The 25,993-nt window shown below is 38.5% G+C and overlaps 1 protein-coding gene across 2 annotated transcripts in view; it reads right to left on the minus strand.

Annotated features, from left to right (window-relative positions):
- Positions 1-633: 633 nt before the first annotated feature.
- The window catches only part of LOC130836584 (cadherin-6), a 116,946-nt gene continuing 91,586 nt past the window's right edge, over positions 634-25,993 (minus strand). The window contains exons 4-12 of one of the 2 annotated variants that reach the window (XM_057708861.1): positions 23,579-23,698; positions 21,412-21,579; positions 18,977-19,164; positions 16,637-16,890; positions 10,924-11,060; positions 7,899-8,020; positions 6,741-6,858; positions 6,363-6,614; positions 634-1,169 (exon numbers count right to left, since the gene is read on the minus strand). In XM_057708861.1, coding sequence (XP_057564844.1) covers positions 679-1,169; positions 6,363-6,614; positions 6,741-6,858; positions 7,899-8,020; positions 10,924-11,060; positions 16,637-16,890; positions 18,977-19,164; positions 21,412-21,579; positions 23,579-23,698 — 1,850 coding nt within the window. In that variant the 3' untranslated portion in view covers positions 634-678. The remainder of the gene's footprint in view (positions 1,170-6,362; positions 6,615-6,740; positions 6,859-7,898; positions 8,021-10,923; positions 11,061-16,636; positions 16,891-18,976; positions 19,165-21,411; positions 21,580-23,578; positions 23,699-25,993) is intronic. The other variant, XM_057708862.1, reaches the window with a different exon arrangement.

Genomic DNA, 25,993 nt, shown 5'->3' on the forward strand with positions numbered 1-25,993 from the left:
TTTTTTTGGTTGTTATTTTTGAATGTTACCATTTAATTGGCACCATTTCCTAAAGAAGAAGGAGAATCTCAAAACACCGGTGGATTGGATGTTTTGAATAGTCACTGGTACCAAAAAAAGATTGTGAAGGACAAACAGGATGGGCAAATATGATTTTAAATTCTTTGTGACAGAAATACACACCCATATATAGTTCATCATCTCCTTGTGAGCTGATAGACCAGGAACAGTGGTTCCCCCCTCATTTCCTTTACTAAAACTATATTTTTATAATTAAAGCACAACCCCTCATCCCATTAGCATGTGGAATGTACAGAGCAGTCAGCTGACCTTGAGTCAATGCCATGTGGTAAAGAGACCAGGCCAGAGGAATTGAGCCTGTTCCAAACTTGCACTAAGAGAGCAGGGGAAAAGGTTACTCCCCAACCTCTCCTCTAGCACGGCGCCTGTTGGGCTGACATGGTTAACTGGATGCACTAAAAAATAAACATTTGCCTCTCAGAAGCTCATAAAAGTGTACTAGAAAAAAGTCTCTAACATTGGATCCACACGGACTGCAGCCATTGACTTGTGGAACCGGGTAGAACTGAGAACCCTTCACGGAGCAGTGGATAAATAGAAAGAAATAGCCACTTCACATGTGTCAGTGTCATATTGGAAAATGAAAAAGGCAACATATTAGGAGTCCTTGTCACTGTCCACCCCTCCGTACATATCTGCGAGCTTTTTGAACCGAGGCCCCCAGTCACTAAGGTAATCGTAGTCTTGGTCTCCATCCGTGGTCACCGACTCCAGCGAGCTCAGGGAATCGGCCACGGAGCCGGTGCCCTCGTAGGCATAGGTAGCCAAGGAGTCGTAGGGCGGGGCGGTGGGGTCCGTGTCATTTTCCTTTAACCTTTGGTTAATGAAATCTCGGACGTCGGTGTTATCACGAGCTGCTGGAGTCCGTCGGGGTAGAAAAAGGGCTTCCGGCACAATGTCCCTGCGTAATTTGCTGTCCTCTATGGCTTCCGGATTCCTTAGGGTGCCGATATCAAAGGCCTGGGTGTCCTCCTCTCCGCCACCTTCGTCGTTGTAACTGACAATGTTGTCTCTGATGTCCTCTTTGGAAATGATCAAAGGTTCTTTTTTCCGCTGCCGCCTGAGAGCTGCAAACAACACCACTGTCACTGGAAGCAGAAACAAAACAGCAAGGGAAGGGAGAGTTAATTTGCCGTCCAATTAACGTCAGGAAGAAATACTGCTCCAAAGTGAAGTTTTCAAAGTTCTCGAGGAAACTACTGGAGACTCAACTTTTGCTTCTTTAAGGTTGCACTTGCCTTCACGCGTGATCAAATCAGGACCCCACCCCCAGCCCCCCAACTCCCTCCAAAGGGAGTGACTATTTGAAAGTAAGTTAGGATTTAAGTAGAGGATAAAACACCTTCATGTTTTGTCAGTAGTTCCTTTTTGCTTTGAAATGGCAGGCTAGTTTCAAGGTAAGGAACAAAAATAATGATAAAAAAGAGCTCAACCACAGTGAGAGTAGTGCAGTAAGAGTGAAAATTATGCTGAACACCCGAAATGCTCTGAAACTGCTTATAAGCACAAGGCTGGCACCTTCGGGGATGTGTTGAAGGGTTTGCATAACTCCACTTCTAAAATAACTTTTGCACGATGCCTTCTTTTTTTTCCACAAGAAAAGTGTAAAGTTAGTTTAAAAACCAAAGTAGAGATGTGGATGTTTGCATACCTTTCTTACATATAAGTACAGATAATACCTACAGAGACCCAGATACAATTCAGTAAGCCATTTTGGACTTCAAGATCAGCAAATGTGAAGGGGGCAGGTAATAGTACACATGCCAGATTATTTGTGTTTAGGCTAAACAAAATAAACACATTTATGTGGGAACTTAAAAACTCTCTCAGAGTTTCACGTTCTATAAGTTTGTTGACCAGACTATTCGTTCTTTTGACTTTTCCTAGTTCAGATTAGAGGCAAAGCAAGAACTGTGTTTAAATAGCTCCTGATGCTTCTTCACAGCTGGTTGGGTAGAACACAACTGGCCACCTCTAAAGAGACACATCTATGGGGCTTCCTAGGTGGCGCAGTGGTTGAGAATCCGCCTGCCAATGCAGGGGACATGGGTTCGAGCCCTGATCCAGGAAGATCCCACATGTCGTGGAGCAACTAAGCCCGTGTGTCACAACTACTGAGCCTGTGCTTTAGAGCCTGTGAGCCACAACTATTGAGTCCATGTGCTGCAACTACTGAAGCCCACGTGCCTAGAGCCCGTGCTCCACAACAAGAGAAGCCACAGCAATGAGGAACCTGTGCACCACAACGAAGAGTAGCCCCCACTCACCGCAGCTAAAGAAAGCCCGCACACAGCAAAAAAGACCCAACACAGTGAATAAAATAAATAAATAAATTAATTAAAAAAAAAGAGAGACACATCTACGAATGAACATATGGATGGGAAAGTGAAAACTTAGTGACAGCGTAGAGAGAAAACTGCCATCCAGGGCAGAGAATGCATTGGTAACCTGGGTTTGTCCAGGGGAGGTTAGTACCAGAAACCTCTCTTTATTCTGTCATCCATAACGTGGTCCAGTTTTCATGAGCCATGAAAATTGAATTATCACAATAAGAATTACAGAATAATGGCTTTTGGTGGATGTGTATATCTATCTACATATTAATGGATATATGCACACCCAGGTATCTATATGTTTAACATTTCAGATGTTAATAGTATTAATAATTGGTTATCTATTGAGACAGTTCTAAGTGCCAAGCACTGTGCTAAGGGCTTTACATACCGAATCGAATTTAATAATCATAATAGCCTTACAAAGTAGGTACCATCATTATAACTCTATTTTACATAAGAGGACATTGAGGTTTAGAGATGGCATGTGTACAAACAATTGAAATCCAGGTCAGTCAGACTGAAAAGCCTGTACTATTAATTACCATGCTTTGAAGCATGTTTAGATTATAGATTACTTCTAAAGGATATGCAGTTTGGCTGTTTTCAAGCATGTGGTTGTATAATGGTACACATTCTCTTTTGCTGCCAGAGAATATCCTGATGCCTTATTTATCCCTTTCATTCAGGGTATTTATTACTAAATAGTGCCAACTTTCTGCCAGGTATAGTTCTAAGCATTATCAATGAAAAAAATTGAACAAGAGCCCTGTCTGAATAAGGTAGGCAGGGAGGGGTGGTGGTGGTGGTAGATGGAGAGAGAAAAAAACAATGTGTGTAATAAATAGGGAAATTAGTAGAAGGTGATAAGTGCAATGTAAACAAGAAAAAGTAGGGCAAAGGAAGGTGGATGGGAAGGACTTCTTTGTATGTTTGACAGGCTGTCTATGTTTTTTTGGGGGGAGACTGCATCATTGAGGAAGTAACATTTGAGCAAAGAGATGGAGTTATCCAAGGAGCTATCTGGAGAAGAGGACAGAGCTAGGAGAAAGGCCACAGAGTGGGGATGTGCCTGGAGTGTGTGAGGTGCTGGGGAGAGGAGAGGAGTAGGAAGGGCCATGTCAAGTGGGGCTGTGGATGCTCTGTTTGCCTTCACTTTACCCTGGGGTTTACAAGGATGGAAAATTGCAGGGCTTTGCGTGGTGGGATGCTGTTAATCTACCTTTTATTCTGGTTTCTAGTGTGACGTGGATTTGCAAAACAGAAGCTTGTAAGTAAGGACAGCCTTTGGGGTAGAGAATAGAATCAACTAACTGTCTCTCAAAGAAATAAAGTCTGATGGACACAGGTTCATTCCATCATTCAAGGCAAGATAGCAGGCATTTACCACTTCCTAATTTTTCCCCAGCTTAAGGTGCCTATATCTTGTCTTTTACTCCTGTGCACACCTGAAAGTACAATTGTCTAGGAGACAGAGGGAACATTCAGTAATTTAAAGGCATTTGTGCACTGCCTAATTCTCCTACTGCTACAACTGCCTATATTTTTTCTTATTGGTCCACTGCACATCTGAACAGAATTTCTTGAGAGTGTAACTGTTTAAAAGGAAGATCTTTTTCAAAGCTAACTTTTATAAACTGAAAATGTGAATTCTAAGCACATGGAAAAAAACACCCTGAGAAAGTAAAATGCTGTCTTCCCTGTAACTGAGCCCTTCGCTTTTTTCTACCCCCTTGAGACCAGAGGACGGTAGTGAGATTTTGGGGCCAGGGTGCTTGGACCAATTTGTGTTCAAATCCCATCATAAAACTAGAAGGTAGCAAGGCCTCTGAGGTCAGCAGATCTAGGTTCATTTAAACAATGTGATCTTTCTAAGTCAGTTTCCTTCTCTGTAAAAGAGAAGCAATAACACACTGCCCAGTGTGAAAGCTATGCCAACCCTAAAGCACCAAAGAGGCATGAGATGTAGTAGGTGTTTTACTGTTGCTTTATTGACAAAAACAGATGCCACACGATCCAGTCTTGACAGCAGATTTCCTCCTGTATCAGTGCAGCTTTCCTTCTCTTACCAATTCTCAGATTTGCTGCCACTTTCTTCAATCATCTCATTTTTAGTTCGAGCTCTCTTTCAGCCTGAAAGTTGCATTGCATTCTATAAGCTCATGAAGAAAACAGAGTACAGTGTGGAAGCACCAGAGGTCGGAGGAGGGGGTGGGGGTGGGTAAAGACCTGGGTTTGGAACTTAGTTCTACCACCTGTTAGCTGTGTGACTTGGCTTCACATCCTGGGGCCTCAGTTTTCATATGTAAGATGCAGATCACTATGGACCAGATGGTTCTGAGGATTAAGTGAGAAAAACATTTGTAAAGCATCTTGCCCAGTATCTAGCCATGATGTGAGCCCAGTAAAGATTACATCCCATTTTTCTCCTTTTTAATTAGGTACAGAATTCCAAAGAGACTAGACAAGATGTGGGAAACACTGAAGCAAATTAGGAGTAATGAGGAGACAGTGAATTTATTGGAGGAAGGAGGTGAAAAGAATGGACACAGGGAGCTGGTTAGCAGGAAAATAAGAGGTGGCAGAAAGTGGGTAGATGATGAGGGAAGGGAAGCATGACCTCTATGAGATGAGGGCTGGCTCTTCCTCCACAGACCATGAGTCCATGGAATTCTACCTGAGTACGGCCTGCCAGTCTAGCCCTTCTAAAAATAACCTTTTTTTTTTTAAATCGAAAAGAATATTCATATCTTTCTCTTGGAAAACAATTTTTACAGACTCACACCATTAGAACACTGATTTGTCTTTGCATACTGTCAGTTTTTATTTATCCTCATATCTTAAAATACTTCCCCCAAATCTTAGCTGACAAAGAGAATCACAGTTCTGTAGCTGAGTTTCAAGGCTTTGTTATAATTAGCAGAGTTGATCTGAAATGTGAAACTCTTGAGCAGGGATCCCTAGGCTTTCTTCTTCTTGGAGAGATGGAGGTCTTCCTTTCTTCTTCTTGAAGTCACTGTATTGTTATTTTTAAAAAATTTTTTCTCTCTTTGTGGAATCCAGGTTAATTCTGACTGACTTTTCCCTCACATGGTGTAGGCAAGCTTCTCAAATCTTAACTTTTATTTTTCGAAGGGCTGCATGAGCTAACATTTGATTTCTTAATTTACAACAGTCAAGGGACTTTTGAGCATTTTGAGCTCAACTTGTGTGCTTGATTCGTTGGTTGGGGGTAAAAATTTCCTTTGAATCATTGTTAGACCTTGATTTTCACTTTTATTACATTCATTTCTTTTAGATTCCAGATTTATTTCCTTAGTCACAGAAGTTATTTATTATTGAGAGCCTGAGAAATAACAGACATTGTGTATGTGGCAATCAGAGAGCAACGCTAAGAAGGTAGTTATTGAAGTGGGTGGATCCAAAAAAGTTTGCTGAGTTAAAGAAAATGTCACCACCATTTATTTTCCTGTATGAGAGAAAAAAAGTCATCACATTTTTCTTTTCACTTTCCCACTGATCTTTAAACTTTACCTGCGTAGAAATGGCCTTCATCATATACTGCATGCCCAAACTTTTGCTCTTTGAAAATTTAACACTTGCCAGGTTAAATATTAAACAACGAACAAAACGGAAAGGCCATATCTATGTTGCCCTCAAGCACCCCTGCGATTCATTCCCAGTTCCAATAGACAAGAGACTCTTTTGGTGGAATGACTCCCTGGGTAGGGAAATACATGGGCAAGTTTCACAACGGTTCATTCTCCAAAGCCATTTTCAAGCAAAAACTAGTTCATGGGTGAACAACATAAGACTCTCAGCATATAACTCTACTCACCTAGATCGGGCCGTATGCCTTAATGGGGGAGGCGGATAAATCTAGAGAGCCACAGAAACAGTGTGTGCCCCTCAGCATGGGGAGATAGGATGCAGGGAGAAGCAGTTTACCTAGTAGGGTCACGATGCACAGAAGGATGGCAATCAGAGCCCCTGTGCTCAGTCCCGTGGGGTGGACGAGGGCCTCCGCATGGCAGGACTGCATGTTCCCTTGGTGGTCACATGCACAGACCCGGACAGTCACTGTCCCAGTGCTGCTTTGGACTGGGTAGTCGTTGTCTGATATGACCACAGGCAGGAGGTAGGTGCTCATCTCATGTCTATTATAGCCATTCTTCCGAGTTAAGATTCCCGCTGTGTTGTCTGGAACCGGAAAGCAAAGTGGTGAATGCCAGTGGAAACCATGTTACGTATTGGATCAGTTGTGATGGGACTAGACAGATGTAGACGTGGATATAGAGACAGACAAAGCAACTTGGGCTCGTTTACCTTTGTTGTCTTGAATGGTAAAGTTTGAGCCACTGGCTGCCTCGGGGGCCAAAGAGAACGAGAATTGGTGCCCGCTGTAGGGGTCGTCCTTGTCAACGGCGCGCAGGGTCTGAATCAACTAAAATTGAAACCGAAAAGCTGCCATCAAGTTTTGCTAACTCAAAGGTGTTTCTTACAGTTTTGCAGTGAATGGCTTGATCAAAGGATTTCTAATTTTACTTTTAAAATGACAGCCTCTAGAAAATTTACAATGAATCCACTCCATGCAAAGAACTAATGGGTTGGAAATAGAGTCTGGGGTGATACTTTGTTGTGGGGCTGTCCTGTGCTCTGTAGGCTTTTTAGCAGCAAGCCTGTCGCTTCCCTTGAAACCAGTATTTCCCTCTTCCTTATGACAGTCAGAAATGTCCCCAGACATTGCCAAATGTCCCCTGGGGGGCAGAATCACCTGGGTTGAGAAACACGGTCCTAGAGTGATACCAAGCTCTAAAATAACACAATGATGTGTGACAACATTGCAACTTAGGCAAATGGAGGCACTCCTTGGACAGCCTGCTCAGAAAAACAATCTTGGCATATACATAAGCCATCAACTTGCAAAAAAACTAGTTTGAATATAAAACACACAACTTCAGCTTCCCATTTTAACATGTATTTTAACAGTGCACTTCTATTTTGACAAACTGTAACACAGTTTTTATATCACTGGCAGAAAAGACGGATTTCAGGTGGGGACAAACATTCATGAATTTGTATTACTTGTACAGATGGACAATGTAAGTAACTGAAACTATGAATTATAGGCAATTGTAAAATATGTTCTAGCTATTACTTTCCAGTATATATGCTAATTAAAAGTTTCTGCTCACCAATAAAGATTTTTCCAATAAAGCTGTGACTAATCTATTTTAATCAAAACTTAAGACTGATTTGAGATCAGCATCAGTCTTTTGAGACTGATGAGCTTCCTGTTCTTAAAAACCGTTTGTTCTCTTATGCAAGTTAAACATTCATCCTGGCTCTTATTTATAGTATTAATTTTGTTAGCATTTATTTCATAGATAATTCAAAACTTGCTCTCAGCTCTGTGCTTCATCTGAATTATTAGAAGATCTAAATGAATCTGAGTTAATGAATTTACTTTCTCATGAAACTCACCTGATCTGCTTTTGCTTTTTCACAGACAAAGGTTTCATAGAATTCAGCAAATTCTGGAGGGTTGTCATTGACATCCAGAACTTTAATATATAGAGGTACTCGGCTGCTTTGCTTTGGATTATCTGCAAAATGCCAAAGAGAAAAGAACAGGCATTTATATGCTGATGGCCAGTCCCTTTTAGATGATGGTTATTCACTCCTTTCTTTCTCATTTATACACAGATTCCCCCAGGCTCCTGTGAGTACCACAGCGCATTATGTATCATCACAGTCACAAAAAAGTAGAATTAGAGTATTTGGTACTTTTGGAGTTGGATACACCCGATGGAACTATTTAGGAGACAAAACTACTTCTGGTGATACAGTGCAATTGTATTATAAACCCCAGAGTAATACAAAATACAGAAAAGCTGTCCAGGAGAGGAATTTTAGAAACAGATTTTAAAGAAAGCCAAGGAAGTAGGCAGACGGGAAAAATGTGGACAGAAGGAAAAAGGATGGGATGATAATGATTGTGAACGGTCTTAGTTTTTCAGTTTGAGAGCTTGACATGATGCTAAGCACTTGGTTATATTGTTTTGTTTAATCCTTATAAACTTCGGAGATAAACATGATTGCCCCCATATTACAGATGAGGAAACGCATCATATTACAGATGAGGCGCAGAGAAGTCAGCTAATTTGTCCGTAGTCACAGAGATAGGAAGGAGTGGAGCCTAGATTCAGACTTGGGTCTGTCTGACTGCAAAGCCTAGGCGGCTCATCCAGGATAACGATAGAGCGGGACCCGTGTTTGAAGAGCTGACGTAAATGAAGTATTTTGGCTGTCACCTCCGATAATCTCTTGGGTGGTATGGAAGACAGATTCCTGTTCTAAGAATCAGGAGCTGCAGTCTCTCCCCTCAGGTCTCTTCACTCATGTCACTCATGTCTATTTCTTCACTTCATAAATATTTAGTGAGCATCTAATATCTAACTTATGCCAGCCACTACTTGGGGTGCTGGGATACTTGGGGAACATAACAGAGATCCTGTTTCCTTAGCTTTGTTCTAATGGGGGTAGGCAAACTGTAAACACATAAATATATAATGTGCCAGGTGGCAAATGCTATGGAGAAATTAAACAGGTAAAAGGGACTGGAGAGAGATGGAGGTGCTGCTTTGTATGGGATGACCAGGACTGGCTTCTGTGATGAGATGCCATTTGCACAGAGACATGAATGAAGAGAAGGAAGAAGCCACGTGAATCTTTCTGGCTCTTGAGGTAGAGGAAATGGCAAGTGCAATGGCCCTGGAGTGGGAGAGAGGTGGTTTAATACAAGATCTTGGCTCTTGACATCAAAGGTAGTTAAGAAGCTTGGACAATAAGATTCTTAGGCTCCTTTGCATCTAAAATTTTGCTTACATTATTCTTCCAAAGTTAGAGCTGCAGGAGATGAAGTTTTAAAAGGTCTTTATCACTAGTACTTTCAAAGATAGCAGAGAAATATTAAATATTAAAAACAAATTTTTAGGTACAAAGCTTAAAATACAAGTGATGACTACTTCAGTAAAAAATAAAATTTCATGATGTTATAAAAAATGATCTTTTCAGTGGGAAATAATTTTGTAATTTTAAAGCTTTACATATTCTCTGTCATTGGTATCTACACTAGTCCCTCCACATAAATTCTGAAAATCAAATTCCTACCTAACAAATGTATAATGAGGAGTTCTTATCACTATCAAAAAGCAATTCTCTGGGGCTTCCTAGGTAGCACAGTGGTTAAGAATCTGCCTGCCAATGCAGGGGACATGGGTTCGATCCCTGCTCCAGGAAGATCCCACATGCTGTGGAGCAACTAAGCCCGTGCGCCACAACTACTGAGCCTGCGCTTTAGAGCCCATGAGCCACAACTATTGAGTCCATGTGCTGCACCTACTGAAGCCCACGTGCCTAGAGCCTGTGCTCCACAACAAGAGAAGCCATGGCAATGAGGAGCCTGCGCACCACAACGAAGAGTAGCCCCCACTCACTGCAACCAAAGAAAGCCCGCGCACAGCAAAAAAAGACCCAACACAGTCAATTAAATAAATAAATTAATTAAAAAAAAAAAAGCAATGCTTCATTTTGTCCACATCAATTATTTATTATTCTACTCAATATCTTTCAGCCACTTCAAATTTCATGAGTTATGTTCACAAAGAATATTACTATATTATACCATTTGATACGGAGTATTTCACACTAGAAACCCAACTGAGCTAAAAACATTTGTACTTTTACAGTCAAAAACAAAAACTAAAAAATGAGCTATAATTTAGAAGCCTATTTTCAAATATCTAAATGCTATTTTAAAGATCCTTTTCCTTTCATCTACTGAGGTCTACACTTTGTGTTTACATTACACAGTTTTCACTGTGTCTAATCATTTTATTTGAAGTATTCCTTTGGCACTATTTTTCTTTGCCTTAAATTTCATGGGGACTGCCATAAAATTCATTCTAAACATGGTGTGGATTACTTGGTGGTTAGTATGACTCACTTTTGTGGACCATGGAAGAGTCACAATTTATATCTCTTAATTCTGCAACGATTTTGAAATAGACATTCTACAGAAAGCTAAAGGATGAACATCCAAAAAATGTCTAAACAATGCCCACATCTTAGAATATACTTTATTCCTACCCTCTCCCCACTGCCACACACACACACAACGTCTGTGAGCCCATTTCTTTTAGCTTCTTCTGTAATGTTCAGATTTATAAGAATCACACCCAACATGTTCCAATTCAACTTGGGCTGGGAGATGCATTCCTGCTTTATTGTTCCCAAACTGCAGAACTTTCACAGTTGCTTTTGCATTTATGAATGAAAGAACACGTGTCTAGAAGAAACATTAGTGCAAATCATCACAGAGCTCTTTCCCTCAATACGTATCCAGCAGGATCATCAATACCTGGTGATGAGTTTCAGCCGCACTTCCCTAGCCCTTGCTGAGATGCTCTGTCAGGTGGGGACAGCAGTGGTAAAAGGGTGGACTTACTGATCTCTGTTGCTATCACTGTAATGTTGTGCCACAGCAGTGTTTCTCGGTCAAGAAGTTTCGATGTAAAAATGGAACCATTTCCAGAATCAATGTTGAATATTCTGTCCATATCTGTGTGCCGATCAACCGAATACCTGAAAATGCAGAGTAGAATTTAGAAAGGTTTTCTTTGTATTTGCTATTCTCAAATCCTAAAACTATTCCCAGAAAATCTTTTACATGAATTTTTTTCTATCTGTATCATGTATTTGAATATCTGTAACTTAATATTAAGCAAGATAGTCTGATAAATTATTTCTTTACAGTTGAGGTCTTAATAGTACACCCACTAGACAAGCTGCATGATTTTGGGTATCATCACTAAAGTTTCATTTTTTAAAAATGTAATTTAAATCAGGTATATATAGTTACATTTTAACTTCAGATTTTAGACATTTAGTTAGTACTTTAATGTGTGTGTGTGCGTATAAGTAGGGTTATTGGCCATTTTTCTATTATCCATTTTATTAAAAATATCATTACATTGAAAAAGCAAAAGACGGTTAATGTGGCTGAGGTTAGTGAATCTGGGGAGGGAGATAGGAGATGAGCTTAGGGGGGGATCCACAGTTGGGATTGTAGAAGGATGGGCTGGCTGTGGGCAGGAGTTGGAGTTTATTTGAACTTGATGTGGCTCTTCCAATGGATTTTAAGCACAGGAGTGTCACCATCTAACTCACGTTTAACAAAGATCACCGGCTGGGTTAAGAATCCGCCTGCCAATGCATGGGACGTGGGTTTGATCCCTGGTCTGGGAGGAGTCCACATGCCACGGAGCAACTAAGCCCGTGCGCCACAACTACTGAAGCCCGCCTGCCCTAGAACCCCCCCACTGCAACTACTGAAGCCCAAGTGCCTGAAGATACTGCCACAGCTGGAGCAAGCCCACGCATAGCAACAAAGATCCAATGCAGCCAAAATACAAAAGACAAAAACAAAAAGCAAAAAACCAAAGATTACTGGCTGGATTGAGGAGAATGGTTGGACAGTGCTGTCACAAATGATAGGATCTGGAGATGATCATAAGTTCTGATTTTGATATGTTGAGGCTGAGGTGCCTGAGGAAAGCTCAGGAAGCTCAAGATAAACATCTGGACTGAAAAATCTAGATTTCCTATTCAACTGTCTAGTAAGAGAAGGGGTAAAAATGCGAAGAACGGAGTTGCTTAAAGGATGAACGGGAGAACGGAGACCCACAGGGACTAGAACAGTGCCCAGAGCAGAGCAGGAATTTGATAAATATTTATAAAGAAGAGTTTGGAGAATTCAAAGAAAACCAAGAGGTGTTTTACAAACCAAAATAGGACAAAGTCTTCAACGATGAAACTAGTAGATTTTGAGAAATGTTACCTTCTTTATAAATTTATTACTAGTTTCTGGAATAGCCATATGTAAGAGGAAAATATGTATACACCCTGTTTTATGGAGGGAGCATTAAAGACAAAACTCAGAAGAAAGTTGACATGCAAGGGCCATTAGAAACAAAAATTGCCTATTTTAGCTGGATTCTCAGAATGTACATCATGATAGGAGATTTTAAAATGTCAGCTCAGTAGAAATATATTTTAAGCAAATGTCCTACCTAGTTGACATGTGGTATTATTATGAATGCTTTAAAAAAAACTCTTGTTACTAACTTGCAAATAGTGTACCATGTTCCAAGATTCTATTTCAATTAATTACTTTATTTTAAAGTACTACTAGTGAATCATAATAAACAATGTTATCTTAATAAAATCTACTTTTATCATCTGGCAGGTGTCTAAAAAAATAGATATTCCATTATTGTAGGCTATTTAAACCTGATTTTAAAGAGAATTAATGAAGTTCACAGTGGATACATATATGTCAGCCTGGAATTTTAGTTTCAGGTTACATAAATCTAGCGTTTTATTATCCAAAGGGTTGAAACAGATGAAATAGCTATTGTTTTTGCCATTTATGTCATGAATCAACATTTATTAAGAATTTAGCCAATTGCATTGAACTTGCTTGATCATCTTTCTTCATTTTTTTTCTTCATTTTTAATTTGAGAATGATAAATATTTACACAGGACATAATTATCAAAAAGGAGATCTCAGTATTCATTGCCTTTGTAAAGAATTTAATAATTTTCTGGAAATATTTTTTTCTTTCATGAAAATGTCAAGCTTAAGACATGCTGCTTATTGCTTTTATAAGCTGTTAAGAATTATAGGGGCTTCCTAGGTGGCGCAGTGGTTAAGAATCCGCCTGCCAATGCAGAGGTCACGGGTTCAATCCTAGTTCCAGGAAGATCCCACATGCTGCGGAGCAACTAAGCTCGTGTGCCAAAAAAAAAAAAAAAAAAAAAGAATTATAGACAGCAGTAATCTTTTCTTGTTCTTTGTCTCTTTTCTTCCTGCTATAGTTTTATTTTATGAGTAATCATATTTTCCAATCAAGTTTTGAAATAAAGGGTAAGGGGTGAGAAATTTTTAGTTGAAGGTAACTTTTAATTTTGAAGAGAGAGGACTATTTACGAAATACCATTAATGTATATTATTTTCTTTCCTTAATAGGAAGATTTAAAAATTAATAGAAAACTGGGACTTTCCTGGTGGCACAGTGGTTAAGAATCTGCCTGCCAATGCAGGGGACACGGGTTCGATCCCTGGTCTGGGAAGATCCTACATGCTGTGGAGCAACTAAGTCCACGCGCCACAACTACTGAGCCTGAGCTCTAGAGCCCACGAGTTCTACTGAGCCTATGCACTTCAACTACTGAAGCCCGCGCACCTAGAGCCCATGCTCTGCAACAAGAGAAGCCACCGCAATGAGAAGCCTGCGCACCACAACGAAGAGTAGCCCCTGTTTGCCGCAACTAGAGAAAGCCTGTGTGCAGCAACAAAGACCCAACGCAGACAAAAAAAAAAAAAGTTAATAGAAAACCTAAAATGTCTACATTGTTTAGGAAAGATATCTCATTTGAGGCACATAAAGCCTCATTTGCTTGTTGTTTTTCTTTCCAAAGTAACTTCTATTTATATCCAGAAATTTACTCTGCAGTCACATTAATTGTAATAATAACTGATGAGTAAGAAGGTAATCAATCTCACGATTACAGCAGATCATTCTGCTAGGTACCTCTTTTTTTTCCCCCTAGAACTTTATTGTATTCTGTGACTCAATAATTTGTCTTCTCATGTATCCTGAAGGGACATTTGTAGGTCAGGAAAAGATGTTTTTGCATGTAAATTTTTCATCATAAGTATTCAGAGTGACATTTTATAAGACTTTCAAGGAAATCAAAGGACACATGATATGCAGTTGTTAGAAGAAAATTATTTTATTGATTAAAGAATTAAAAATTTGTGCTTACATAATGATAAATCAATGTTGGGGGAAGAATTCTCTAGTATTAATTGTGCACCTAACATTGTATCTAGCACTTACTTGTGCAATATTTATATCTCAAATAACTAAAAACTGTGTGTGGTTGTAATTTATGAATATAAGAATCAGTGTATCCTATAAAAGAAATCACTGGAATATGCATCTATATACCAATATATCTGTGTGTATTTTTATCCTGAAATCTATATCTATACATGACATCTATATGTACCAAGGGAAGGTTGGCAGAAAAAAACCTTAAAATTAGCTGACAGCCAACTTAGTCTGACAAGCTAACGACTTCCTGTAATAAAACATAAAATAAATGCAATGGGTAAAAGTGGTATTTGGTATAAGAAGTAAAACAAACATAAAAATGCAGCCTATATTCCCAGAAGATATTATCTCTTTCAATTAAAAACATGTTGACTGATCAAAGAGGTAACCGAAGCTCATATTTATAAACTTCCAGCATTAGCACTTTTAAATTGGTCTTGATATGGACTTGCTAAGATTTCTTTCTTATGCAGCAGAACAGACTCTGAGTGAAAGTGTGTTGTGAAAGTATTTAAGATTATTTGTGTTATACGAGCAAAGGCCATCATTCATTTTCCTTACTGATAATGTTAAGTGTATGTGGAGGAACACTTGACCCACGGGGGTCTCATGTGGCTACCTTGGGTTGCCCGTCATCCAATTTGAGGAGTCTACAGGTATTCTAGTAGAGTGATAAAACAGAGTCTGTTTTCCCAAAGATTTAAAATTATTCCCTGAAAAGAAGCCAGGCATTTTTGTGTTTTAGATGTGGAACTGGCCACGAGGTCTCATTTGAACTAAGGGCTCAATGGCTAAAAAGTTGGAAAACAACTGCCTTAGAGCCTCAGACTCTTTCATCTGCAATATTCTTTGGGCAGCAACCAATGTGATCCTTTTAGAGAGTAGTTTTGGATTAGTTAACTCTTCTACTCAAAGGTCTCCAATTGGAATAAAATCCAGCGGTTACCAGGGCCTACAAACCCCACCCACCAAACCACCTACCAAACCTCCCCATCGCCTCATACCTCACCACCCTCCGCCACCTTGCTCTCTCAGCTGCGGAGGCCTCTACTCCTACATGCCCAGCAAGCTCTGATATCAGACCTTATCCTTGCTTTTCCTTCTTCTTGGCATGTTCTTCCCCCAGATATCAGCGTGGTTCATCCCTTCATTTCATTCAAATCTTTACTCAAATGATTTCCAATAAGGTCAAGCCCCACTACACTTATCTAAAATAGTACCCCAGATACCCTTTGTATTCTACACTTTCTTATCTTACTGCTTATACTTTAGTTTCACCTGACATAGCATATATTTATTGTTTGCTTATTTCTGTCTTCCTCAATTAGAACGCAAGCTTAATGAGATCAGGACTTGGTGCTGTTCTCTGTCGTATCCTGAGTGCGTAGAATATGCCTGGCACACGGCAAGTGCCCTGATCAGAATAGACTCGTAGATTCTCTGGCACAGCTTCTCAGTCTTGTTTACTTTCTTTACGAAGAATAATTTACACAATAATATTCTGGTTTAGCACTTCTCTCCTCTAGTCAATTGGTAAAGGGTCGAAGTTTTTGATTCCAATGCTTTCATGATAAGATTCTAGAATACTTAAGCATCGGTGGTCTCAAACAGCAATGAGGCTTTCTTATAACATGATTTACAACGAAGATGTAAGGAAAGTACAGGGAAAATAGAGCTTGCTTACATAGTATATATTTGGATTCAGCTCTATTAATTTCCCTAGGATTTCACAGACACATATATTATGAAATGAAACAGTGCTTGTTTTTATCCATGTCTGCAGAAGAAAAAAATTATGCATCCAAATGGAGTATAATTCTGCCTGTAAGTGTTATATGGTGGGTTCTTTTGCACTTGAAAAACAGACTTTCAAGCCCAGTGCCTTGTTTGTTAAAAATGCTTTCTCGACAAATCTAAGACCAAACACAAAAAAAAAACAAACAAAAAAACCAAAAAAACACAACTCCCAGGCCATTCAGCTGCATTACTTTGTACCACTTCCATGTAAGCAGCAACCTCCTTATAGATCATTTTATGTTTTTTCACCCCAAATTTTGAGTTTTTTAGGTTTATGTAGTTGCTAAAGTAATATTTTATCTTGAGCAAGGAGAGCAGAGTTAGTAAAGGTACTTTAAACTAGTTTTGAGGGAAGATAAAACTAACTGGAAACAAAGGATTCATCTTTTCCAACTTATAAGCGAATATTTGAACACAACTCAACAAACTTGTGGAAGAGACATGTCACAGAGTGTGCTTACTTGACAGGGTTCCTGGCAGCATCTGGATCTTGGGCTGTGACTGAGCCTATTGTCGTATTTATCTGAGCATCTTCTCTTATTTGTAGGATGTAGGCCAGTTTGCTGAAGACAGGGGGCTCATCTACATCTTCCACCATAATTCTAACTGTGGCTGAGTCTTTGAATGGACCCAGGTAGAGAAAGCGGGGTTCAACGTGAGGATTGGAGGCTTCCACTTTGAGGGTGTACACTTTCTTCTTTTCAAAGTCCAAGAGCTTGTGGGGGGAGGGGGTGGGGGGGAGGAAGAAGTGACATATTTAAAGCAGCTAAGACACAGAAAGCCAAGGCACAAGCCATTTTTAGTGCACATCACTGATAAATGAATGTGATCCCATTGCTTTGAGACATCACTACACAGCGTGATATTGGGGCTTCAGATACCACACAATCCTGATGAACATGTGGGCTGAAATCATGCACCAGGGATTCAAGTTATGATGGGCAAGAGAGGGAACCTAGAAGCAGGAGGGGACCTAGAACAGGCCCCCTTTAAAACAAAATCCTTATGTTTGGCTACAGGGAGCCACGCCAGGGGCAGGTTGGCAAATATGTAGTAGATCCTTCTGTGTCAGATGTTGTCACATTTGGCTTTAACTGAACAGCCAATGAGTGCTTAAAATTTGCCAAGGGACTTCCCTGGCAGTCCAATGGTTAAGACTCTGTGCTTCCAATGCAGGGAAGTGCAGGTTCGAACCCTGGTCAGGGAAGTAAGATCCCACACACTGTGTGGAGCCACCAAAATGTTTTTTAAAAAAATTTTAAAAAGTTGCCAATGTCTGAGCTCCACCCTGGACTGTTAAACCAAAATATCTGGGGTGGGGATGGCAAGCTATACTTTAAATACCTCCCCTAGTGATTCTGCTGTGCAGCCAGGGTGGAGAGCCACCGGTTTGCAGCATGATTCCCTGTTCCTCATTCAGATAAAATAGATTAAAAATGGGTTTTTGTTTTTTGTTTTTTGTTTTTTTTCGCCTGAGGTGATAAAATACTCCACGTGATATCCTGATAAGGGCATCTGGCTAATTACTTGCCAAAGAAAGGAAGGATCATTTTTGTCAGAGGTCTTTAGGAGAAGTATCTCTGCTTTTGGAGACATAGGGAACCCAAATGCTTATTGCTGACTTTTAGTTTTAGATGATAATATGACAAGACTCATTAGAAACACAATTAATCAAGATGTTAGTGAATGTGATGTAGTCGGCTAGGCAAAGTTTCAGCTTGAATCTGATAAGGCACCAAGAAAATTAAAAAGGTTAATGCACGCTAATGGGCTTCCTAATTATATTATAGCATAAAACATTGATCTGAATGTCACTTAAACATGTCTTATTGTGTTTCCAGATATTGAGACATGTGATCCAAAGCTTAAGAGGAAAATTTTTTTCTTATTTACATCCACTTATGCTTATATTTACCAGCAAATACAACAATATGCGAGAGAAAATATTACACCATACATGATAAAAGTGAAATCTTAAAAAAAAAGTAACCAAAACTAGTATTATTTTTAGCTTTGACGCACACCGTTTATTGGTTTTTAATTTTTGCCGTATTTTAGTATACTGCTCTGTGGTGCCAGGTAATTTTGGGGGGTAAATTGTACTATGGAAATAAGAACATAGGGGAGAAACAAGAATACAGAATATAAAGAAATTATTATTGTGTTCCAAAGTAATGAATAACTACATAGGGAAAAACAATTTCGAATACAAAAATTTTATTATTGCAGTCCAAAAAGTAGCTTAAGAACTTGCAAGAAATTTTGTTACTTTATTTTTGTGGCCTTTATATATCCTCTCTCTCTAATTCAAATCATCTTTATCACTGCCTGTATTATTCTTTTCCTTCAAAGCATGTAAGGCAATTTGTAGTTATACATGTTGCTTTGTTTATTTGCTTTCTTGTCCACAAGAGCAGTTCCATGAGAGCAGAGGCCATCCTGTTGAATGTGCTATTGCACCTCCAGCATCCAGAACAGTGTCTGGCACTGTTTTTAAATGTATTCTTCACTTACATTATTTATTTCATGTATTTGTTGTATATCACTTATTTATATTATTTACTTAAGAAGTTTTTAATAAAAATTTATTGATGGTATGGAACTAATGAATGTATAAGATTACTGAGGACCCCTGAAAGCCAACCAAGGAACTCTCAATGTAATTAGGCTAGGTCTTTAAAAAAATTAATAAAACAAGACTTGAGAGGAACGTTCATGTGAGACGTAATTGCTCTCAGTTACTTGGGGACCAGATACAAGTAAATGCCTTCATTTGTATGGTATTTTAAAAAATGCGTTACCTTTTTGACAGTTATAATCCCTTCTTGGGTTTCCTGATCCGTGATGACATCAAACACGTCCAGCCCCTCTCCCTCTGTGATGCTGTACTCAATTTCAGCATTTTCTCCCACGTCGGCGTCGCTGGCTTTGATCCTGCCAATTGGTGTGCCAGGTGGAGAAGACTCAGGGGTCTTAAACTGGTATGTACCTATTAATCACCAGACAGATATAAGTCAGACACAGACTAATTACACTCTATCGTAATAAAAACAAAACCCATTTTCTAGCAGTTCGTTCAGACATTACCATGGATGCAGGCAGATTTCTGCTTTCCTTAAAATAATTCACCATGCCCTAGTCTCCTTAACATTTTTACTTTCATGATTGTTAAGAATATTCTTTTATTTCATGACCTGTCTCTTGGCAAAGGCATGACACTTTTCTTGTCCTGTAAGTAGGCTTCCAAGTTTATGGTGTGATTGTGAGAAAGTGTGAGCTGTTAGAGGAGGGCGCAGAAAGTTTCGAAGCCCCTTGTTAACATAATCTAGCAGAAAGAATAAAAAAGAATTTAATCTGAACTGTGACTTTAAGCCAATTACTAGCTACGCTTTAAAAGAGTTCTTTCTATCATTGCTAATGATAACTAAAGGTGAAAACAAATTACAGCACTTTGAGGAATGTATCCAGGTAGAGAGATTTCTTCACTCATATATGGAGCTGGTCTAGTTGCAGTTAGGAATATAGATAAATACAATGAGAAACAAAGCTCTACATTTTTGCTAATTTTTTCCTTTAAATTTTACTAGTGTTTTACTATGCATAGATTTCTCCCATTCTTGCATTTATATTACTAATTAAAAAACTATATTTCCTAGACATAGGAACTTTTCTCATGTTGGAAAATTAGTTTAAGGAGACTACATGTGAGCTTCAGTTAGATCTGTCAGGCCGGCATGTGCATAGGACCAAAAAAATACAACAGTAAAAACAAAACTTATTCTGCTCTCATCCATTATATTTTGCCAACACAAATTACTTTGGAAAAAAAATTTAGACTATGACACTACTAAAATATAGTCCTTCAATAACATTTAATCCACTAGGTATTGAGCTCATCCTTGGTAAAATGATAAAACAGGCCAAGTTTCTCTCTAGTGTATTCCACTTCGCTTTTGGGTGCCTCCAGCCCCGTTCTATATTCTCCTGTCCCGCCCCTTGCCTCAGGATATTACACAGTAAAGATCACAGTCTATTCAAGGAAAGAGCAGAGAAGGGGAAGGTCCCATGGTACCAAGGTGTGGGTAAATCCTTCTGTTATCCTTCCCCAAGGCATCTCCACATGGAAAAGGAAGTTTTGGGGAAAAGCATGGGTGATCCTGATATTTTCATTTCAGGTCTCTGTGGGGGATGTTTTAGGCTTCATAAAATCTTTCTTCTACTCACTAAATCAGAAAGTAGTGATCTATTTTGTTTTTGCATTTAACTCACTGTGATTAAATACTTGAAAAAAGTAAAGAAAATAAAACTATTCCCTGCTGATTCTTGTGTATCTCCATTATAAAAGAAGCTCTTATTAGCTGAGCATCTTTAAAAAAAGGCCATGCCTGAGTAAGTGGGTTTTCTATTTAATGATGGGCAGCTATTTGCTCCTGGAAGACAGGATTCAGGGAGTTTTCTTAGGAGATCATGGTCAGAAAGGAATTTTGATCCTAGAAGAAAAATGACATTAAAACCAGTACCTACTTGAGGTCTCTAAGTGAAAGGGTCACGTGCACTGCTTGAGACAGAGTGGGCATTTATGAAAGTTATTTCTCCTTTATCTTCCTTCTTACCTAATCTCAAACATTGAAGATTTTAGCGATGACTTTCAGTATCTCAATTAACCATAATGTAGAAAACCATTTATGATCACAAATGGATTAAGACTTGGGTTGGCCAAAAAGGTCATTTGGATTTTTCCGTAAGATGTTACAGAAAAACCAGAACAAACTTTTTGTCCAACCCAATACATAGTTATTTCCACAGCTGTATTTTTAGAAAGAGTAAAATGATAAATCCTTCCCTTGCAAAGCCTCATGAGGACTTAAAGAAGATTACATACCCGATTAAAATCAAAAATATACAGTCAAATTTTTCCTAACAAATAGCAGCATACTTGTATACAGTTCTGCACAAGCATATTTATGTTTGTGGCAGTCTTATTAATAAGGAAAAATAAAACAATGATGTTCCTTTTACAATAACAGCCAATCAGACAATCGCTCAGCTAATTACCAATAAATGTTCACATTTACTGAGCATTAGTGTTGTCAACCCACTTTTAATAAATGTGCCACTTCTTACTAAGTTCACTAACTTTGGCAATTAATAACAATAATGGGAAATAAATATCATTCTTAAAGTTACAGTTTTATAAAAGTACACTGAAGAAACTCATTCGATCAAATGTTCTTACTCTGGGGAAATCGGGGAGGGTTGTCATTGACGTCCGTCAGCGTGATGTTCACTGTGGTGGTCCCAGACAGTCCCCCCATCTGGCCGCCCATATCCTTGGCTTGAATCACCACTTGGTACTGCTCCCTGTTTTCTCGATCCATGTTGAGCAAGGCTGTCTTGATGATTCCTATGGATATGAAGTTCAGAAATGGAAAGGGATGTATTAAAAATACTTTACAAAATCATTTATTTATGCCAACAAACATAGATTGTCATCCACAATATACATAACGCTTTGCAGATGTCATGGGTGGCCATGAAGATGATAGACTATAGGTAGCCTTTGTATGGAAGGAAATTAAATCCACATAGGGGAGGTAGATACATAGATAGACTAAAAAACACACACACCTATAACACAAGGAGAATGAAAACAAGTATAAGTTATATCGTGCAATAGTGCAGATTGTAAGTAGTGTAAATATGTGTTATAAGATAACACAGCAAAATATAACTGGGCGTGTGGAATGGTACACTAATGTAGCTGCTTGATAAAGGACACTAGGTACATTAAGAGGAAATTATTAAGAAAGTCATATATACTTGAACTGACTCTTGAGCGTCACATTACTGAATTAACTAATTCCTCATCAAAGAAACCCACCATAGTGAATGTTCTGAGGATCTTCTAAACCACAAAACTATGATCTTATGAAAACACGGCATCAGTTCTCTCGTAATGATCATCTTGTATGATCCTAGAGAATTTTTTCCCTAAAGCTGATGAGAACTTTTAGTTCAACAGGTCCTAGCAGTGACCAACATTCTTCAGTTAGGTAAAATTCATCTCTGTTGTTAGGTAGTTATAAAATAATTAGTTTAAAAAACTTCTAAAAGTTTGTCTAATTTCTAGGTAAGGCTTATGCTTAAATTGTCACCATTCTTTCAAAAATCACTGGAGAAGGCTTTATAACCTTCTCTGGTCACACATTCCAGGGCTTAATGACTAATGAAGCTGAAAATATCTTTTTTTATTTTTAACAAGAATACCTCAGACAACAGGTCCATTTCATCCCTACAGTGTTGGCTTTAGTGAAAGTGAAGCTGCTTTCAGTTCTCCAAATAATAGTCCTTCTCTATTTAAATACAGGAGATCACCTTAGCCTGTTGTCCTTTAAGTTGAATAATTCTAATTTTTCATCCTCATTGTTTTTAAACTCAACATTTTCTTTCTCCTTGGGATTCCTTCCAAGTTCATTGTGCCTCTTACATTGATTTCTAAGTGGATGTAGTAACCTAGAAAGGTTTTGATTTCTACTAACAATAATGGATGCTTAAAAATTGTATAAAAGGAACTTGACTCCTATTATGATAGCAAAAATATGTGTAGAATTTACTATAAAATACAAGTGATATTTATTTAAAAAATTCATCATAAGATAGTATGCTACCTTGTGGAGATAGGGCAGAAAATTGAGATGTTGAAAAAAGGATTCCATTAAGGCAATCCATTTTGGTTTTTAGGGCGGTATTGGTTAGGATAAGCTAGACAACGTGAAAACAAACAAGGTAAAATTTCAGTGGTTTAACAGAAGTGAAGTGCTCTGTGCAGGCTAGTAAGAAGCTCTGCTCATGATAACCCTTAGACATTCAGGCTGGAGACCCACTCGATCCTGATTTCCATCCATGATCACTGCAGCAAGAGGAAGGGAACATGGTGGATTGTGCAGCAGGCCTAAAAGTTTTGCGTGGAAATGACTCGTATCACTGCCACATTTTATTCGTCCAAATACATCACATAGCTACACCTACTTCCCAGCAGGGTAGAGAGATGCAATCCTACTAAATAACTAGAAAAAGAAGAATCGGAATATGTGTAAACAGCCCTACTAGCTACCAGAAGGGGTTGGCCTTTTAGCTTTATCTCAAACTGGAGAAAAAAAATAAAATGATGCGTAATTTTCCTGTCTCCTCTGTATAAACGTGGTGGATGAAAAATCCATTGTCAGATTTCTTGATTAAAATGACCTGGATGTCATATTTACAAGTATATCACTGGGGTTTGGGAGATGAATCTAAGCAAGTTCAATCACACTGATTGTTTTTATTAAAAAATATGCTAGCTCAGCTGAGCATGTCAATTAAAATTACAGAGTGTAAAAGGAAGATCCAAAAGGAATTCTAACCTGTTTCTGATTCAACGGAAAAATAGGGCTGCCCCTGTAAGATGCTATAGACAACTTTAGCACTGTTCCCATACGTTGGATCATCAGCATCAGTTGCAGTGACTTGGACAACAAATGTGCCTGTAATGACAGAAACATGAAATTGAAAATAAGTTAAGGGTTCATTACAGATCCTTGATGCCCACACATAAGGAAAAAGCACAGTCTTACTGCTGTACAAAACTATCATGGCAAGGGAGTGGAGAACTACAGCAGGATGCTAGGCTAAAAAGTCTTGGATTTCTCACTCTAAAGGAATGGGATCAACAGTAATAAATATTGTAAGGATTAAATTAAAGGGAAGCATGGGAATGATCATGACTTTGGGTGGAACTGATTCCAACCCATCTCCAAGAGTGAGGTTTGATTTGATTCTTGCTATGGTGATTCTTTTAAGTTATCTAAGCCTAAATCCACTGGCATCTTGCACTATTTTTTCTACAAGGATTAGTGTAGGTATTGTTCAATCAGTTGGTGATTTTGCTGGAAATTTGCTGTATCATAGGTACTTTTACTCCTGGACTGTAATATGCTGCTGTGGACCTGTAAACGCAGCACCATTTTGTGATCTTAGCCATGCCAGCCTGAGGACAAAGCTGAACAGGACAGAAAATTACAGAGAAATAGCTAGAACTCAAATCAAACTATGTTCAAAGTCCACTTTACTTTTGGACTTAAATAATGTGATCAATAAATACTTCCACTGTTTAAAGTAATTTGAATTGTGTTTTCTATTACTTATAAATAAAAGCATCCTAAGTGATAAATCTATCTGATAATTCTAAGAGATTGAAAGATCTTGAACCTTAAGAGAAGTAGTTTTGGATTAAACAAAGAATTAATTAGAATAGCAGAGGATATACATCCAGAATTTATAATCCCAAAAGATGATTATAATTAAGTGTACAAAGAAGGCTATGTTGTTTTAGATTGGCATTCTTATTTTAGAGACCAGTTAATAATAATCTTCAAAGTATCCCAAACCCCCATGAAATTCCATGCAAATTTTTATGGGTATGCTTACATGTATATTACACTGAGGAGAAGTTCCATAGACTTTATCTGATTTTCAAAGGGGTCTGTGACTTCCAAAAAGGGTAAAACCCTCTGAATAAGATCATTTTATGGCTGATTTTTGGTATTCATATTAAACAAAGAGTAAACATACTACTAGAATTCTCCTGTCCATGAACAGGGCAGGGAAGTCACAGTTAGGGAATATTAGAATTTTTACGTTGCTTTTGTAATATCTAACCAATTCCATTTATTGAACACATATACTGTACTGTTGGATGCTCTGGATGTAGCATGTTGATGCATGAGATAGAACATCTGTCGTAATTTGACAAGGGATGTGGGGAGAATGAGAGCATGTGATTTTAGAGCTAGCAGCTCTAAAATAAGAACATGTTCTTATGTGACATGAATACAAAATTTGATTGCTTTTAGAATATGGTTATCTGGGTATTTTGAGTGCCTATTAGTTGCCAGATGTGGTACTGGGGGCTCTGCACTTGTTTTCTCCTTTCATCCTTTTGATAAGGTTTTAGGAGTTGATGCTTATTATTTCTTTTTTATAGATATGGAACTGGTGGATCAGAGACATCAAGTCATTTATTTACCTAAGGCCACACTGCTGCTTATTAGTCAGGATAGTTTCAAACTCAGATCTGTTTGACACCAAAGTCCGCTTTTGCCACCTTGTTGTTGTCCCACTACCTTTATGTAATTCCTTTCGGATGCCTTTACTGTCACAATAATGACATGTTAATTTATGATAATGCTGAATGTCAACATAACTGTGCCTGTGTGCAGATTGGAAAAAGCTTTCTCTTCCTCAAGACGTGTTACGGCCAGCTATCCCCAAATATTTATAAAACATATTTAATTCTATAATGCTTTCAAAAGTAAATGCTGCCCCTCATACTGTGCAGTTACACTTTGCACTTCCGGTTAGTCACCCTGCATGGTGCTGATGATCAGGCTGTCCTTCGTCAATTCTTCCTGCCCTTTACCACTCAGAGGAAAAACATTTTTCCTAACAAATCTTCTTCTTAAAAGAATTCTAATCCTCCTCTTAACGTTGGTGATGGTTTGTGACTTTTCAAACAAAAAGTGACTTCAAGTAATGAGATGAGTAACTTCTTCCTGAGAAAAATTGAGATGTTTTATAATCATTTCTGTAGATTCGGTATTTTCCAAGTCTTAGAACTGGGAACTGAAATGTCTCTGATATCTGACTCACAGAATTATGGAAATTTTTTTTTTAATTATGTAATTTAGCCCTTTTGAACTTGACACTGAATATAACTTAAAATAACCCTTTACACAAGTAGCTGAAAATGTGTCACTGTCTGCCCTGAAGTGTTTTAATGT

Source organism: Hippopotamus amphibius, chromosome 15 (assembly GCF_030028045.1).
Source record: "Hippopotamus amphibius kiboko isolate mHipAmp2 chromosome 15, mHipAmp2.hap2, whole genome shotgun sequence".
Taxonomy (NCBI): Eukaryota; Metazoa; Chordata; class Mammalia; order Artiodactyla; family Hippopotamidae; genus Hippopotamus; species Hippopotamus amphibius.